Source organism: Bremia lactucae, linkage group LG1 (assembly GCF_004359215.1).
Source record: "Bremia lactucae strain SF5 linkage group LG1, whole genome shotgun sequence".
Lineage (NCBI taxonomy): Eukaryota > Oomycota > Peronosporomycetes > Peronosporales > Peronosporaceae > Bremia > Bremia lactucae.
This window is the reverse complement of record NC_090610.1, coordinates 11,389,399-11,407,962: the sequence shown is the minus strand read 5'-3', so window position 1 is coordinate 11,407,962 and position 18,564 is coordinate 11,389,399. Positions and strand designations below refer to the sequence as shown.

At 45.1% G+C, this 18,564-nt stretch overlaps 4 protein-coding genes across 4 annotated transcripts; 2 read left to right on the top strand and 2 right to left on the bottom strand.

The window, feature by feature from the left end:
* Positions 1-1,517: 1,517 nt before the first annotated feature.
* CCR75_001213 (uncharacterized protein) lies at positions 1,518-4,258 on the top strand (the record flags this gene model as incomplete). The annotated part of the gene is made up of 6 exons (XM_067959317.1): positions 1,518-1,868; positions 1,944-2,014; positions 2,199-2,340; positions 2,599-2,706; positions 2,782-3,761; positions 3,835-4,258. Exons 1-6 carry the CDS (start codon positions 1,662-1,664, stop codon positions 4,256-4,258), a joined length of 1,932 nt encoding a protein of 643 aa, XP_067820327.1. The 5' UTR covers positions 1,518-1,661.
* Positions 4,259-7,677: 3,419 nt separating this feature from the next.
* CCR75_001212 (uncharacterized protein) lies at positions 7,678-11,250 on the top strand (the record flags this gene model as incomplete). Its single annotated transcript, XM_067959316.1, has 9 exons — positions 7,678-7,957; positions 8,026-8,230; positions 8,304-8,472; positions 8,536-9,615; positions 9,712-10,124; positions 10,192-10,261; positions 10,331-10,751; positions 10,922-10,981; positions 11,211-11,250. Exons 1-9 carry the CDS (start codon positions 7,782-7,784, stop codon positions 11,248-11,250), a joined length of 2,634 nt encoding a protein of 877 aa, XP_067820328.1. The 5' UTR covers positions 7,678-7,781.
* Positions 10,899-16,602, bottom strand: CCR75_001211 (uncharacterized protein; the record flags this gene model as incomplete). The annotated part of the gene is made up of 2 exons (XM_067959315.1): positions 10,899-16,052; positions 16,093-16,602. 2 exons carry the CDS (start codon positions 16,600-16,602, stop codon positions 10,899-10,901), a joined length of 5,664 nt encoding a protein of 1,887 aa, XP_067820325.1.
* A 572-nt stretch (positions 16,603-17,174) lies between these two features.
* CCR75_001210 (uncharacterized protein) lies at positions 17,175-18,269 on the bottom strand (the record flags this gene model as incomplete). The annotated part of the gene is made up of 1 exon (XM_067959314.1): positions 17,175-18,269. One exon carries the CDS (start codon positions 18,267-18,269, stop codon positions 17,175-17,177), a length of 1,095 nt encoding a protein of 364 aa, XP_067820326.1.
* Positions 18,270-18,564: the final 295 nt, after the last annotated feature.

Sequence of the window (18,564 nt, the reverse complement as noted above, 5' to 3'; positions counted from 1 at the left end):
AGAGTTTCGGGACGACGCGTTTGCGTCATCCCAGGTACAGGGGTCTGTACCTGTTGTAATCTCAACAGTTCCGCCTGTTGAGAGCCTTGCTGATTCAGCAAGGCTACTTTTTCCTTCATCTCGTCAAGTTCATGTTGTATGAACTTGGCGACGGTTGAATGGAGGGCATCTCTGTCTAAGTTGGACAGTAATGCCAGGATTGCATCGTTTCCTACGGTCGAACTCATTCGTTCAACCGCACTCCTTTCTATATCACTTAGAAAGGAGTAGCTTTCAGGGGAAACGTGATGCGTATTCCCACTATCATCTAACATGTCCATGTTAGATGTGGGAAATGTGGTCCTTGGACGGACTACAAAGTGCTACCAGGTGTAACGGGGCACTATGACTTGTACTGTTTCAGTACAAGTCCACTTCGCTCTGCTTCAGTTGCGGGTGGTGCCCTACGTTAATTGACGTACACTGTACGTGCAGAGGAAGACTTCTCTTAAGGTAATTAGCTTAAGAGGGTAAAATGAAAACTGTATTAAATATAATTAAGTGTCTCTTGTTCTATCTTTGTAAATGCTAACTTAATAATAATCTAATACTTAACATGTAATAGAATTCTTATCTCTATCTTATCTGTAACTCTCTGTTTGATTACTCCTACAGCTGATTAGTCTGCGGAATAAATAGGTATAATGGTCTATACCTATTTATGGATAATAATTCTGAATATTACTATATAAAGTAATATCCTCCAAATATTATCTACTTTTTAGATAACATATTAATTTACAACCTTTAAGTGTTAATTTCATGTAACAATACACCCCGTTACATTAAATTAGTTCTTGCAAACCGAAGTTCAAATGAGAGATAGTACACATGGGAAGGATAAAGAAACGATAAACAGTCTCAATAGAAAGGCTAAGTTTATTTTAGCTTTTTAGTTAAGTTTACATTCTTACAAATTGAAAACACAGAATTTTTTACACACTTCCTCCGGCAAGTGCTGCCCCGTCACTGATAGTGCAGGCGTATTCTTCTGAATGCCATTTAAGTCCATTTTCAAACTCATAATTTATGTAAGTTGTTTTGAGGTGCTCAGCAAAAGCCAATTAAATTCGCGTAGCTTATTTTATACAAGCTTCTGCCTGATCGGGAGTCCCATCTTGGCTTACAAGTCTATTTAATTTGAATTTAAGTCTACCAAATGAAATATGTGCCACTGATTCAATTCGTAAAGTAGAAAAGAAATTGTTGCGATGCAAGAGTGAAAACCATACTATTGCGATGTTAGGTACTGTTGTTCCTTTTTCGAACGTGTCGCAAATCATTATTATTCGACAAAGTCGATACAACATAGCATAATTCTTGAAATCGAAATTTTTAAATGCTTTATTCCGCACTCCCCAATCTCTAAATTGCAGCCAATATTTACGCCTTCGTCCTATGCACAATCCGCGCCACCATCTGACATCAGAACACGTGACAGCAGTCAATCATACGAAAAAAGAGGAGACGACCGGGACTCCAGTGCAACAATCGCCCCGTAAAGCGAGGGAATTCCGCCCGCTGAGCTACCAATTACTCGCCTGTCTCACAGTCTACCAGTCGGTGCTCTCTGGTGCCGCAAGGACCAATATTTACCACTCCCCCTCAACCCCTTTCACTTGATGGACTCCAAGGTCTGGCAGCGTGCTGCCGCAGATTTGAACCCTCCCGGCGTGCCAAACTCTTTTCGCCACGCCAAAATACAGCACAATGTTGCCAGCATGCTGCTACGTCGAGAATTTGGTGGCTCCAGGCGCCACCAAACAGTGCGTGCCATCGGAGACGACAGAGAAGAGAATTTCTGGGCTGAGAGCGAGAGCGCCTCGAAGGTGCATGCTTCTGAAATGTCTGGAATTAAGGTAGCACTGACCATGGGCGCTACTTTTTATTGCTGTTGAACACAGCACCAAAGTCGCTATTTTGAATTACCGCAGACGACAAAGTCTACAATTTCGATTGCTATTAGTCCTGACGGGTATGGGATGAATTGTTTTGGGAATAGCGGTGACAATCTGAACTAAATATATCGTCATCGTTTCCATTCCTTGCGTTGTAGAAAGATGTTTGCTTCGACCCATGGAGATCATACAGTTAAAATTATTTGCATCGAAACAGGCAACGTTATACAGGTAGAATTGAATGTTGTAATTGGTAATCAGACATTATTTTCGGTCCACAAGTTTCACGGTTCGGATTGACGATGTAGACATTGGTAGGCCACCCTCGAACTCCTTGGAGTGTCAAATTCCACCCCATCAATCCACGTTATGTCGCCTCGGGCTGTCTTGGATTTCAAGTTCGGTAAGTTGGTACGGGTGACGTAAACGATTAGTCAAGGACCTAACATATTCTGTTAAAGCTTTTGGGATATTGAAACTGGCCGGTGTTTGTACGTTTCAACGCTTCGTCACGCAATTATTTCGATTTCTTTTCACCCATCAGGAGACATTTTAGCTATTGCTAGTGGAACGTGCGTTTATACTTGGGATTACCAGGTTCGAAACGCTAAGTAATTTGCTTAAACGTGCCGCAAGCTAAAACTCTATCTTCCATTTGCAGCATACATGTCCGCGAATTGCAATGTTTAGTTACCAGACCTTACGCTCTGTCACCTTTCTGCCGGATTTGTCTAAAATTATGGTCGGAGAAGCAAATGAGCGCTACGTGGTACGTGATGTTTTTCTTTAGATTAATCTAACCATAGAAAAATAAGTCATGCTTATTGATTATCTTGCTGAGCAGAGACCACAAGGCCAGGCCCCGCCTTCTGACCTAACAGTCACGCTGACAATGTGGGACTTCGATCCATCATGGGCACTTTCAACGGAGCCTCTATTGACGAAGAAGGCAATGAACAATAGCCGCGTTATTTTGTCACATGCCCTTATTTACAATGACGGAGGTTTCGACATATCTCGTTGCGGGCGGTATTTGGCGATATGTGCTGACTTTTCCCTGCGGCAAGCTGAAAAAGAGGTCGAGTTAGAAGCAGAGAACGAAGCTGCTACAGATTTAGAGAGTATTTTGTCCTCTGTACCAGCAACACATGAGACTGGCGGTGTAACGAGTCCTAATGACGACGTTAATGATGTATCTGTACCAAACCCTCAAGCAACAACATCGAACGAGAGCAGCTCCTCGTCACCTGCCGCAGCAGTGCGCATGACGGCCGGTGACAGTGTCGCTCCACAAATGATGCCGACAGCAATGCCACTCTCTCTTCCCATTTATCCGCAACCTCCACGACTTGTTCCTGTTTCGGGCATGCATACGGGTGCTCCAAATATGCTCGCAGCCTTACAATCAGCAGCCGCAGACTTATCTCTTACGATGGATCAGTACATGAATCAGCAGATTCGGCGAGTTAGGCCCCGACTGCATCCACCACATAGCATCCAACGATATACTGCAGCCATGGAACCTGCGAGAAGTACAGTGGTCCCTGCTGTCGTTCCTCAACAAAGATATTCACAAATTCGACCAAACATTGCGCTTAGTCGGACGCGTTTTACAAGAAATCAGCGGAATCGTCGGGGTCGATTGTCTTCTGAAAATCAATCAACGTGGCTGGCTCTAATATCTCTGGACCCTGAACAGCTTGGCCGTGTTGTCCAGACTTGCCACCTAGCGGAGACAGCAGCAGGCGGTGTAACTTCGGTAAAAATATCGCCAACTTCCGCCTACGTATTGCTTGGCTATGGTGTGCGAGATCGCATACAACGGTGAGCAGATTAATTTATTTAACTCTAGGCTCTGTCCGTTGTAATTTACGTTTATATTGTTTCGGGACTCTAGGGAGACGGAGTTTCCGATTCATCGGGTCACACGTATATATCGATGGGAAGACATGGAATTATTGTCGCATGTGGAAAGCGCTTTGGACGATGTGAATATTGCATTGTTTAGTCCCATTTGTGGTGGCGGTTTTCTTTATGGCACCAAACAAGGCAAATTACGGGTATGTAGTACCTTCCGTGGTGGCTTCTACGACGAAGAGAATTGTAATGTTTTAGATGGTCCTCGTCGGTGTCATTATGATCAAAACATTTATGGTGATGATGAAAACGATGATTTGGGCGAGGAAGGAGATGATGACGACGAGGATGATGAGGAAGGCGTTGATGATGACGAAGAGGATATGGAAGGCGATGACGACGACGACGACGTTGAAGGTGAAGTTGAAGGCAACGACGATGAAGACGCTGATATGGGCGAATAGCGCCGTCAAATGTGTAATAGGAATTTAGCTGCGCAAATTTAAGACTTCGGATCGCACTCAAAGCGCTTCCTTGTGATGATAATAACTGAACCAATATGCACTATTTCCTAGTGCTTGCTGTCGTATTGCTCGTCATCGACAATTCGAGCGTTGTCTGTCCCGTGCCCAAACGTTTTGCCCAGAAACATCTCTCTGTCAAAGTCACTGCCAACAAACTGAGCCTTGTCGACCTTTCGCGCTCGATTGATAAGGTCTGCCTTTTCCTGGCGGTGATTCTTTTGATTAAGATCACTTTTTTCTCCACCACAGCCCCACACCTCCATGACATCAATTACAAATTCCTCATTCGATGACAAAATACCAGATTCAAATGATAAATCCTTGGCCGTCGTGTAACTTTGCTCATCCAAGTCTTCACTTAAAAACAAACGGAATTTGTCACTTGTTCCACCTATTCCAAGTCCACGCGGTAACACAAAACCCTTCGAGTTCAAATACATATAGTTCTTGTTGGCTCCGCTCGCTGAGACACGATAGATCTTGATTTCTGGCGCCAGCCGGAATAGAAAACAACCGTTGCCTCCGTAAAAGCGGCTTGATTCCTTCCATTCCGTATCACAGAACATTCCAAACACGGCTAATACCGAATCTGATAAGTTTCAAAGCATGTAAATGTTAAAGTTGTTAATCTTACCTCCTTTAGTGTCTCGAATTACCGTCACCGTCGGCCCGGAGTAGCCTAGTATATGAAAGCTTAAGCGATTGAAGCTTAAGCCATCTTGTGTGCTCGTGTAAAGTCGACTAAGTGGTAGCTGAAGCGACGTAGTTACGGTGGACAACGCCACGAAATGTGATCTGATTTGCAATTAGATGCGCATCATTATTTTCAAATCTGCAAAATGAAAAGGCTGTTAAAATAATGCACGGGCACATACTTGGACAAAATGTTGGATTTAGAACACAATTGCGGGGCCTCATACGACGGCTTTGCCAGTGCGTCAAAACTTTTTCGAGCCATCCATGACATGAAAATTGTATAGAGAAGAGGAGATTGCGCTCCAATCCATTGGACAAATTCGGCGGTAGAAATTTCGGTTGACTCTGCCGATGGTGGCATCGCAGCACGGGCAAGAGCATTCGCTATATGCACCATTTGATCTACCTCGTCCGCTTCATGGCCTTCAGCCATGATTAAACAAGCAAACAATAGCTGACTAAGCTCTTTCTCTGTCATGATTGTAGCTTGGAAACTTGTTGCAAACAGCGAAAATAGAGCTCGACAGACCACTTGTGATGACGCTCGAACGCATTGCGCCACTAGCGGTAGAATGCAGAAAATAGTAAGTAAGCAATGCAGTCCTACCCTCTTGGTTTAGCGTCATCACCTCCTTTTACAAAAGTCATCATGTTGAGTTCATTGCTGCTAAAAACATTTTTATCTTCTTCTGTCTGCAAACACAAGTGGTAGAAGCCGGTGCCTAGGCGATAATATGGAGCAGAAAACTCCGTGGGCACTGAAGCAGGCAGAGTCAGCTCCAACCATGTCTTCAACAGCTCATACATACTATCAAGCTCAATATAGCTATGTATTTTGCACAAGCATCACCTGAAGGTTTGCCGTGACTGCATCTTTGGATGAAGCCGTCTCTATCATCTCTTCAAACTTTACCCGCAAGCACTCATACTCCTGGTCGACAATAATCACGTCTTACTCTTTAGGCTTTAATGCGTCTATCTCAAATAAGCCTATCGTAACTCGCCTTGTCGCTAAAAGGGCCCTTCCACTCACTCGCTTGAGCGCTTTTAGTGTTCCCCATCTCCTCGAGGTTGTGCAAATTCCAAGCCCTATGAGCTCAAAGTCTTTCGGTTACAATTTAGATAAAAGCCCGAACACGACTCCGGAGAAATTTGTTACTTCGAGAGATAATGATATGAAGTATTTGTTTAAAAAAAGGGAACCGTTAATCTCCCCCTCAGTTTGATATAACTGTACATGATCGGCTAATTTTTAAGCTGAAATACCATCTTTAATGACGCTCAATTTTACGCTGGCATCTCGAGCCCTAAGACGGGCGTCGAGAAGCTGCGAAACCTGTCAAGTGCTACAGTCCGGAGCTGATCGTACACCCGTTGCTGTGCGCAGACGCGGCGCTGGAAAGACTTGAGAAGTCGAAACGGGCAGAGGTCTTGATGGGCGCGGTGGAGAGGTTGGGCGAGTTCTATCTAGACTAGACTCATTGGGCCTGGACTTGGAAGGGATGGTATTGGTGAAATTTATTGTTCGTCAGGTAGTGGCCCTGGACTTGGAAGGGATGGTATTGGTGAAATAAATTGTTCGTCAGGTAGTTGCCAAGACTAAAATTACCATTTGCCGATTATATCCGATGGCGACGCTTTGTTTCTTGTGTGTATGGAGCCAGACATCGTGAAAAGCTAATGAAACGCTATAGAAACACTATTTAACGCCGAATGCAGTGCGTGACATGTAATGCGTCAAGGAAGATAAGTATATGAATATGTGAGTTGATTGAAGATGGAATACGCACGAATGTGCGTCGCTGCATGCCTGTTGCAGGACATCGATGTTCACCAAGCTACAAAGGCTTCCACTTGCTCGGCTAAGCGAGGCGTTAAAAGAGCGAGCGCGTATTCATTTTACGGCTTCAATCATGGATCGCGTGTTGCAATTTCCACGTCAATTTTAAGAAGGTTATTCTGTCCCCATCGTTTTTTAGAGATCTGAGGTTTTCGAATTGCAGTTGCGCCTTCATTGCTTCCAGCCGTACAATTACGCAGACGCAGACGCGCACATTTATGGCAAAATAATCTAACAAGCGCGTGATGCCACGAATGTTAAACACGAAGAAGGCGGCGCTGGAGAGCGGTACCGTGGGATTTGACCGCGACATCTCCTCGGGCTCGCTATATCTTGCTATCATGCGCGATTGACCCAGTTTATAGAATAAAACGTTCTTGTCAGTATGATAGAATAGAATCGTGAACCGTAAACAGTTTAATAAGAAAGGTAATGATAGCAAATTGAGCTAGAAATTGCTGACGTCGATAGATCATATCGTACTAAGCGTTTTGCATACATAAAATTAGCCAATTATATCAAACTGAGGGAATTTTTAGCAAAAACTGAGGGGATGTGGCAATTATGCGTCGAGTAGCAAGGCCACTTAAAATCTCATCGTGTAGATTACGATTCCCTAAAAAAAATTAAAAATCAGCGTGATGTAAATAGGCTGTCAAGAATGACGTTTAGGAAGCACCTTTCTTTTTTACCTAAACATGAAGTTGGTGACCTCGATAGTGCACTTTTTAAACGTGACACAACTACATGTAGCCACGAACGGTCCATCGAATCCATGGTAAATCTAGATAGATTCGAAATGACCGACTAGAATTATACATCGGCCACTTTTTGCATCTTGCCTACAAAACGTTTCAAAGAACGTAAGCAAATAAAGAGGAGGCCGAGAGGATTGACAAGAAGAGTTCGAGGCTCGCCCCAAAAGCCATGGGTGCGGTCAACAGTGTGCGCAAACTTACAATCGATAGTATTGCGCTATTAGAGCAGCTTGAGCCCAACGCGACCGAACTGGCGGCCAAGCATGCAGTGCAGCGCCGCGTACAGCAATTGCTCCAACAAGAATGGCCAACGTGCAGAGTGCTCGCCTTTGGGTCGTCCGAGAGGTTGGTTACAGTATAAAATATCAGTAAAGCAGCACGACTGACAAAATAACATTTTCTCAAATGTTAAGTCGTTTGGGATTTGGCGGATGTGACGTCGATCTCGGCATCTACTTTGAAGACGTCCATGTCGATGCACAGGGCCAATTCTCACCTCAAGAGCGCGTCACTTTGCTTGCCACGGCGTGTGAACGCCTCGCTTCAGCATTTCAAGTCCAGAATTTTGTCCGAAATGCTCGTGTTCCAGTGATAAAGCTCTGGGACCCCGAGCGGCAGGTGACAAAGACGCCGAAAGCTAAAATCGGCTCGATTACAGTATTGACGTTTTCTTGCCAATGTATCGCTACAGGTAGCTTGCGACATTTGTGTCGGAGGCATCAATGTGCTGCTTAATACAGCGCTGCTGAAATATTATGGTCAGGTGGATCTTCGAGTACGACCTTTAGTATTTGCCGTCAAGTATTGGGCCAAGCAACGCGGGATAAATGATTCATTAAATGGCACGCTGAGCTCGTACGGTATGCAATTTTATAAGCTTAAGAAGCCCTTTATATACTAAACGTGTTTATTTAATGAAACAGGCTACACGTTGCTGCTGATCTTTTACTTGCAGTCACACTACGCAGAGATGCAATTTCCGGCGATACTCGCACTTTTTCAAAATTTGCAATCCCAAACAAAAGTGTCTGTACTTCTTCAGCGTTTAAGGTCCTTTCCAACAATGGAAATGCCGTTTCCGTTTGGCACGTCGGAATTTAATTCGGTTGGAGCATTACTCGCAGGATTCTTTGACTTTTTCGCGTGCCGATTCAATATGGAGGACGAAGTTGTGAGTGTTCGCACGGGAAGGGCGTTGTCAAAGACGACCAAGTGGAGTCATCCGTTGTCGTGGCGTTTAAGTATTGAGGACCCATTTGAGCTGGCACACGATGTAGGTCGGGTGATTTTTCATCGAAAGGGCCAGAACCTCATTCGTGCAGAATTCAAGCGAGCAAATAATTTACTGATTCGAGAACATCGGCTTCGAGATATCTGCGAACCCGATCAGAGTTCGTGGAACAACATGTCATCGTGTTACATTTGCCTTTGCAGAGACCACATTACTCGAGATTGCGGTCAGCTTGTGATACAGCGTTTGAAGCTGGGTAATCCTGGCAGCAAGGCGAGGTTACTGTTCTCAGACTGCTGGTACTGCGGCGAGTATGGTCATTACAAGGCAGAGTGTCCGATGCTTTTCTTTCGCGACATCCCTTGTCCATTAAAAGTGACTGACAATATCTTGCCAGCAGAATCGGCCACTGCGCTATCCTCTATTCCGCTTTTGGAATTTGCTCCACCTTCAACGCCAACAGTGCCTTCTGCTCCGGAATCGATTCCGTTCTCAATCTGCAAGGAGCGTATTTGGGAGCGTGGACTGATTCCGTCAAATTCACCGATGCTCCGCTTGTCAAAGAAAAAGAAGCGTGCACGCCACGGTGCCACATCATCTTTATCTTCTCCACCTTCATTTTGTCATTTACCATCCAATGGCTTATCGCAATCGGAAAAGCGTCAACAGCAGTGCTATCAGCAGCAGCGACAAGAGCAACGCCATGAGCTACATAAACGTAATTTTGAAATGATGGTGCTGAAAAGGAAGTGCGGTGGCAATGCTCGCAGCGGTAGGTCGCATACTGGCAAGGTGCTGTGTTTGTCTTGAGAACGAACCATTAATTTTTGCTATTAAATATTATTGTAATATACTAATTGTAGTAAAGTACTCAATTGGTTGGACGGAGTATCAAAAGTCTGCTTTGCAATGTCAGTTCGGCGTAATGTGCGTCTGCGCCGTGAGTACCTGTACCGTAAGGGCCTGGAGGGTAAAGAGCGCTCGCTGTATGAACATAAGCAGCAGCTCAAGGAGGCCATTCGCAGTGGCAAGGCTATTCCAACGGAGCTGCGCCGCGTTGAATCCAAGCTACGATACGAAATGGAGTATGAAGATGAGGCCCACGAGAAGCCGATAAACCACATTGACGACGAATACAAGAATGCAGGCATGTTTGATCCTAAAATTGCTATCACTACATCACGTGATCCAAGCTCTAGGCTTAAGCAATTTGCGCAGGAAATTCGCCTTATCTTTCCCAACGCTATCCGCCTTAATCGTGGCGCCCACACTATTGGAGACGTAAGCCTACAATCTAATCTTTGCACGCATAGCTCTCGGGATTTATTTAAATTAAGCTCTATTGCAGCTCGTGGAAAGCGCAAGATCGAACGACTATACAGATCTGCTATTGGTTACGGAGACTCGCGGCGAGCCAGGTAGGCTATCGGTGGGGTTTCGAAACATTGACCTGTTGACCTGTTGACGCTCTGTGTTTATATTTATAGATGGCTTGGTAGTGTGTCATTTGCCATACGGGCCAACAGCCTACTTTTCTATAAGCAACACGGTGCTGCGTCACGATATCGAGGACCGCGCTACCATCTCGGAGGCGTATCCACACCTCATTTTTAATCAATTTGAAACGCCACTTGGTCAACGCGTTGCAAACATCCTCAAGCACATGTTCCCTGTACCCAAGCCAGATGCCAAACGAGTTATCACACTATCTAATGACAATGATTATGTGTCGTTCCGTCACCATGTTTTCAAGGTGACAGGGCGAGAGGTGGAGCTGCAAGAGTGCGGTCCTCGCTTCGAGCTGCAGCTATACCAGGTGAAGCTTGGTACCCTCGATCAGAAAGAGGCGGAGAATGAGTGGGTCTTGCGGCCGTACATGAATTCTGCTAAGAAACGCCGAGTTTTGTAGTAGGTGTTAGTAGCTCTATTTGCAAAAATATAGATACCTGAAAAAGGCAAACTATTGACGCGTTTTGCATCTGTTAAAGTAATTTTTTTCCAAGCCATCGTATACCACATGTAAACTCTTTGTGGACAACAGTCCGGCATAGGAACTTACAAGGATACGTTTAGTTCAGCCTGAAGAAAAGAGTCGCCTGGAATACGAGCAAGGATTTTGCTGAGTGGATCTACAGGCGGTGCATACATTTCAAAGGTGGCTGGTGCTGTAGTAATCTTGCTCAAGTCCAAGTGAAAGAACGTCCAGCAGCCTACTTCAACTTCGAGCGTTACAAGACTCCGATGTCGGAGCTCCACCACTGCAACACAACCTGGGATATACATTTGACGATTTGTCATCAGTACATCGACTAGAAGCAAACCGTAACACAAAAATAGTAATGTCTTACCATCTTTTAAATGTTCAAGTGGTGTTTGCAAATACCACGTATTGCCGAACCACCAGTAGTTGCCTCCTGTCTGAATTAGCGACGTGGGAGTGCGTTGAGCCGTGTCAATAACAGCACCCCTACAATCCATAATGTAAAGCTTATAATGTGGCGTCTCCATTATGGGACCAGTGGCCACTGCAATAGCACCCAAGAATACAGACACGTATGTGCTGTCGTGCAATCTTTCCGGTGGAGGTAAAAGCGATGAAGTGAGTGAGGTCAGCTTCAATGGTTCAAGTCCGTCAGCGAGGGGTAATCCAGACACAGCTGAAAATTCTTCTACTCCGAAGGCATTGTATGATGCACTAAGAATTTTTATCAAATCTTCATCTTCAGCAATTTCCAAAGCCGATAGACCCTTGAGGTTTTTTATACTCGAGTTGGCACCACGCTTCATAAGAGTTTCCACGAGATCAAAGCGTTCCAATTCCACTGCATAATGCAATGCAGTGTCCCCATTTACATCGATCGCGTTTGGGTCTGCACCATTCTCAATTAGCCAGACGCATGCTTTCACGGCTTCAAAACCTTCATCTTCATCATTTTGGACTGCCAAGTGCAAAGGGGTGAAACCCAATTTGTTTTGCATACTGACGTATTCGCGACGAAGTCCAGTATCTATGCAAATCATGTTGTGGTTTGGAGGATTCGTTGTGACTACACGGACCCCATGGACTTTGCGAATCGCAAGCATCCATTCGTGTACTACCTTTTCCGAGTCGGCACCAAATGAAAGAGTACCATCGATATTTCTAGAGCTCTTAAGACGTGGTGATTGAATTTTGAAACAAAAGTCTACGTCCGACATGCGTTTAATCATGGCATCACAAAGCTCAACAACCATCAACGGGATTTTGTCCATCTCACTCTTGTAGTAGGACAAACAGACTTCGTCCACTATAACATAGCGCTTTGAGGCGCGGCGATCACCGCTAATTTTGCGCAGGTAACCTTCCTTGTACACTTTAATTTGAAGTGTTGCAGGAAGCACCGATGGAAGCCCGCAAGAAGACGATGACAAACGTCGACTCGTTTCCGTCTTTGATGATACAAGAGTGCGGCGGCCATGGCGCTTCGGCGCATTGTGGTCTCCAGGTTGAAAAGCTGGTTGCATCGAAAACGAAGCCGATGGTTTAGTCCGCGTGTGCGATTTAAAGGAATTGAAGTTCGCCAGATTCATTGACTTTGATGGAGATCGAGACAATACTGTCGTCATGGATGCCGTACTTGCGCAAGATATAGCCCGAAGTTTCAATTCGCGGGAGTCGTCGCTGGCAGTGCTAGCACTACTTGCGCTTCGTATACGATTCCCGCCGTAATTAAAGTGTGCACCAAAGTTGTAGTGGCGATTTGCGACTTTGGAAAGTAAACGTATCATATCTAAATGAGCTAGCCGGCTTGCGTAGTGCAGTGGTGTACTTCCCGTTGTATCCTTACTAAAGACAAGGTCTTCAAGTTGTGAGTTTTCTTCCAAAATAAATCGTGCCAGATTCAGGTCTCCATTTTTTGCTGCTACATGAGCTATCGACATCATTTCATGCTCACGGTCGCGCACACGCAACATCCCCGGCATCTCCTGAGCAATTCGCAAGATCTTTGCCAAGTCATAAGAGTTGGCAGCACCAAACAGAGCTTGTGTGCGTTTACGCATGCGCAAGCGAGATAGGTAGATTTGAATCACTCCGAGCACACGCGCCATGGAACGACGTCGAACAGCTGCAAGTGCGCGGAATTTTTTCTGGCGATATACGTTTTGAATCATAATAATTTGACGTCTTGACTGGTGATACTTTTTGCGCAGCACGTAGCCACGGTATAGTGTCTGAGTTTTCACCACCCCATGACGACAACGAATGTATCGTCGACGACCCAAGAACGTTCGTATAGCATTTTGCACCACGCACGCTGCTGATCGCATTTTTAAGTAGCTGGTACGCGCAATGGCCATGCGTAAAAATGCTTTAATCGTGATGATCATTCTTCTCGTTTTACGATACTTTTGTGCGTGAGCATGGCACCGCCAAAGTGATTGCAATAATATTATCTGACGCACACATTTCCGATATTTCTTACGATTCCAGTGCATTCGCCAGAGCGACTGTAATAAAATAATGTTCATGCGTTTATCGTGATACCGCTGACGATATATAACCATTCGCCCAAACGCTTCAATTCGAGTAGCCATTTTCTTCTCACGCAGAAATTTGCGCCGAACAAGTAAGCGTCGAATCATAGCTTGAGAGTTTATGGTAGCTTTTCTACCTTTAAGATACTCTGTTCGAACGCGATTTGCTCGAACGCGAGCTTGGATCATAATGATGCGCCGGCGACATACTTGAAACTGACGTTGTGCCAGAAAACCTCGAGTAACTCGAGCAATTTGAATCTGGGCTCGGTTGCGTGCAATGGCGCGCATGCGGGCCGATTTGCCATACTTAATTCGAGCAATATAGCCACGTCCCGCAGCATGCAAAATGACGGCTGCCTTCTTCATATCACAATACTTTTTGCGTGCAGCGTAGACTTTGTGCCGAGAAGCAATCAAGTTTGCCGCGTCACGCATCTCCAAGAATTTGGCCCGCTGTCGGTACATTTTGCGTGCATTTGCAACCCTGTCCGCGGCATGCTTTTGCTTTAAAAAACGCTTGCGACATAGGTGGCTTCGCACCTGGGCTTGGATTTTTATTGCAGCAGCAGGGGACACGCGAAGATAGAGCGCATACTTACGAGCAGCATTGCCCCGTGCGTGACTTTGTACGAAAATTGTTGCCCTACGCAGCCGCTGATATTTGCGTCGTTGAAGAAATTGCCTTGTAACTGCATTAAGTAGAGTTATACGGTGACGCATCAGCTGATACAGCCGTCTTGCCAAAAGCATTCGAAAGACGGACTGGATTCGAATGGCCTTCTCGCGCATGTCTAGATATTTTCGACGTTGAACTCGCCCGCGAAAGTGCTTTTGAACGAGAATTGCGGCCTCGTGGATGATTTTTCGCGCTTTGCTGTCCAAAATGCGCAGCTGACGATCTCGAAGAAAAACTTTCTTGTGCCCAAGCTGCCAACTTTCACGAGGGATGGAGCGAAGAATGATTTCACAGTGATCTTTATCTGTCATCTGGCACCGCTCATCCTTTGCAACTGTGCGCGTCAAAATTTGATACTTATCGCAAAAATCTCTGAAAAGGCGCCGAACCGGAAATCCGGATCGTCGAATTCGCACAGTTTCCATGACACCTAGATAAATCAGCTGATTGAGTATCAGCTCGGCGTTCCAGCCTGTTGGAAAGCGTAAATTGTTTGGCTTGACACAACGCACAAAGGACGGTGTTGTAACCTTAAGTTCCATCATCAAACTGGCCATCTGATCGCGAAATTTCCGGCCAACGGTCATTGTGCCAGTCATTTTGTTGCCCATTTTTCGAATGGGTGTGCGTGGATTTGCTCCGCCAGAAGCCGCATTCGCCTGAGCGAGCGGATATAATGTGCGCAGAAATGAGCACTTTGAGCTATCCATGAGCAAAATTAGATCGTTGTGCAGCGAATCGTCATTCTTTTCCAAAAATCCATTGATATTATATGTCACCTCACCAGCATAGTGATGTATTACAAACTCGTCCGCAGTGAATCTTGGCTTTGAGTAATAAATTACAGAACCTTCTCGAACCTTGCCTTTCTGCAAATGTGTTTGATGAAGCTTTTGAATAAAGATTTCATCACTTGCACGGCGACCGAGCATTCCTTGTTCGTCTAAAAGTGGCAGGATACCCAAAGGCTTTTTGTCAATCAAGTCAAGACACGGACCATTGTCTTTGAACTCTAGACGAGAAAAGTCAATACCTTCTTCAACGTATACTTCCTGTTCATACACAAATACATGCTGATTGAATTGCTGCTGAAGCATTTCGTTCGTATAATTAATACAGAGCTGCTCGAAGGAATTCACTTGCAAGCTTTCAAATCCAAATATATCCAGTATACCAATAAACCTGGAGCCTTCACCGATGGCAGAGTTATTACCGACGTTAGCTGTCGACTTATTAATTTGAAACACCAACCAGTCAAAGATTTTGCTAAACATGTCTTTCGCTAGTCCATTACGCGACTTGGCAGACTCGACAGCCGTTAGCGAAATCTCTGCGACTGATCCACGTGCGCCAGCAGACATTGTTCGCTTAGTGAGCGCAAAATCGAGCTCATCAGATGTGACCATCATAAGCTCAGCCAAATGTTTCACGTCCTCTGGATGCGCGATTTCAGACTCATTTTTGGCATTTTCGATAAACTCGATGTTACCAAGATGCAGGACGCACGCAACAAGACGAAATATAGTGCGTTGCAAATCTGGCTGAATACCAACTGTGCTCATGGCTTCCACAAGCGTCTTAAAGTCCTTCTTGTCATTGATGTCTGAAGCATAAAAACAACCCCCTTGATTCAGAAAGTTAAAGTGGCTCGCAGGCTTTAATTTTAAAGTGTCCTTTTCTGTTGACGATAATCCTGCACAGAGTTGATAAAAAATGTGATAGTTACGCTCTGATTCGGCACTTCCGACAATGCGACTTTTTTCCAATAAAAAGTGGCTTGTCGTAGCCCCCGAGATGGTTCCGTCTGCGTCGTAGTAAATCTTGATAAATTTTCCAAATCGACTACTATTGTCATTGCGAATGGTCTTAGCATTACCAAAGGCTTCAAGCAACGGATTGCTTTGTAATACACACTGCTCTACCGTTGACTTGTCTTCGTGTACTCTTGAGGTATTTCTGCCAATTTCAGAAATGTTCGCTAAATACTTGACATGATCGCAAATAAGTTTCAGATCCTTAGAAGCTACGATAGTAATAAAAGCTATTCTGACGAACCCGCATCATGTACTTTGAAGCTTCTGTCTTGCCCGCGCCACTCTCTCCGGACACGAGGATGGACTGACATTTGCCGTCTTTCATCATGGTGTGGTAGGCCCCGTGGGCAGTCGAGTAGACGTGCGGCATCTGATTATTAAGTCTCTCATTTGAGTCAAGCTCTGAAATATTGTATAGCATTGAAATGTTCTTGTAGGGGTTAATAGAGATAAGGATATCGCCAGTATACGTGTAGATCTTGTCCTCGAGGTAGCGGCGTCTCAGTAGATCTAGCAGTGGCGCTTCGTGTAAATTGTCCATTTCGGCTACATTTGTCAGGTCCATCGAATGCGTCGGGTCGTACGGATGAACTTGCTCCGTGCCAAACTGCTGCTCTGCATCAGCGCCAGGAAGTTGTACGAGCAATTTCTCGCCAACGACTTCTACCACGGTGCCCAATTGCCATAAATTGCGAGGCTCTGGGCACCACATTTTCTCGCCCTCGCGGTGCACCGTCCGCTTCTCCGCCATCACTCGCAAAAAATTACTGGTTCTTCAATACGACCCAAGAAAGTGAGCTATCTGAGAAATGAATCGTTGTGCTGACACAAATTAGAATGAAATTGCGTCACTTCTCTTTAATCGTCTGGTAAAATTTAATAAAAATCTGTTTATTTAGTCTCAAAATTTATCAGCGTGTACTAAAGTAAAATTTTGTGGGTGTAATGGAGACACATCAAGTATGCGGTCCCACTTGGATCAGTCGAATTTGGACAATTATGGTATCATGAATTGTTCCCTTCGTCAACCTCTTCAAGCTGTTAAAGAGAGTAATCCAACCTATGTGTTGGGCAAGCGTAAAAATCGCTCTATCTTGCCGAATCGACGCCTAGAGCCACCCTGTAAGAAACGACCGCACCGCAGATATACAGTGTAAAGAAAGGATTTCCATGTTACACGCAATATAGCCCATTGCGCTACTACAATAGAATACGTAGCACCATTCGACTAATATCATCCTTGCTGTAGTAATTCATTAGTCTTAGTGCAACATGTGAGTATCACTCATTGTCAACATATGCGTCGAGGTCAAGTACGTCGTCTTAGGCATCATCAAATGAGCTCGAATCTTCGACGTCGTGGTCTTGACTTTTGTGTTGCGAAAAATAATAGGCGTCGTTGTCTTTCAGTTCCTTCTCTTGATCCCGCTCAGCATTACCATGATGATGCCGACCATTGGCGTGTCTGTACTCGCGATGATGACCTGGCTGCGAAGATTGGCGAACCTTCTCTAAACGTGAAATTTTGACAGCCTTTTTCAGCGGTGTAAAATCTTTTTCTTGAGCACACTGTACCAAAAACTTCCTCACAGACGTTTCGTCAAAAACATGTCCACGAAATGCCTTGGCTGCTAGTACTTTCTTGCTCTGACCAAGGTCATGCTGCCGCTGGAAGAACACTATACGGTGCTTATCGTTTTGAGCATTTGGCAGCATGCTCTCAAGCGATAGCCTCAAGCTCGTCGAATCAAGCCAAGCGAATGTCATCAGACGATGCTTGTCCATAAGCTTGTCAATCCACAGCTTTTCTTGACGTTTAAATCTATGGCCACGTAAAAAAAGCATACAATTGGACTTAGACAGGCACCGCTTCTCCAATTGCGCCGAGGTCTGAACCTGCTGCATCGAAGGCTTGTTTCGTTCCGTAACATGCTTGGCCAATGCTATGGCCGACTGCAAGTAGTCAAGATAAACTTGTTTAGGCTTCTTTCCATTGGCAACCGTAAAAACAGTAGGCGATACACTGCTTCTTATGCTGTATCGCTTCAGCACTGACTTGCCTGATGTCGGCAGCTTCTGCTTGCAATCTAGCACACCCGCAAAACTCTTTCCTGCCAGGCGTGACGACGCCTTATCAAATACCTCGGGTAGAAGTTCATCCGGACTTAAGCACAATACAACCCAGGGTTCTCCGGAGTGGAAAACGCGCTTCATTAACACCGAGTCGGTTACCTCAATTCGGTACACGTGGTCTGGCGACGTCGAGAACTGTAGAAATGCCGAGCCGAATAGCGCAACGACTATAACACCTACAGAAACGAGTGCACACAAATAATCGCGCCACATTCGATTGCGCAAAAAAAGCTTCATTTCCTTGTAAGAGCTCGACTGCGCACCACCAGCTTGTCCGCGAGCCATGACGTACCAATTACGATTTAAAATGCTTACGAGATACACGCGCGAGTAAAATGATTTATTTTTTTATTTATTCCTTATTTAGTACAAATGCTCGTAAATTCACCTTTCACCGTCAATCACTAAACAATGTGATCAGTTAAAAGTCGGTCTAAACGATACCCGGGTCCCAAGGGTATCGAAAAGTCTGTTCCAATTCAACTGTTCGGTGCGGGAATCGAACCCGTGTCCGCTGGGTCATCATGTAATGGGCTTAGTTGGCGAACCGTTGTCGTGCTACATTTACTTTATGGATAAT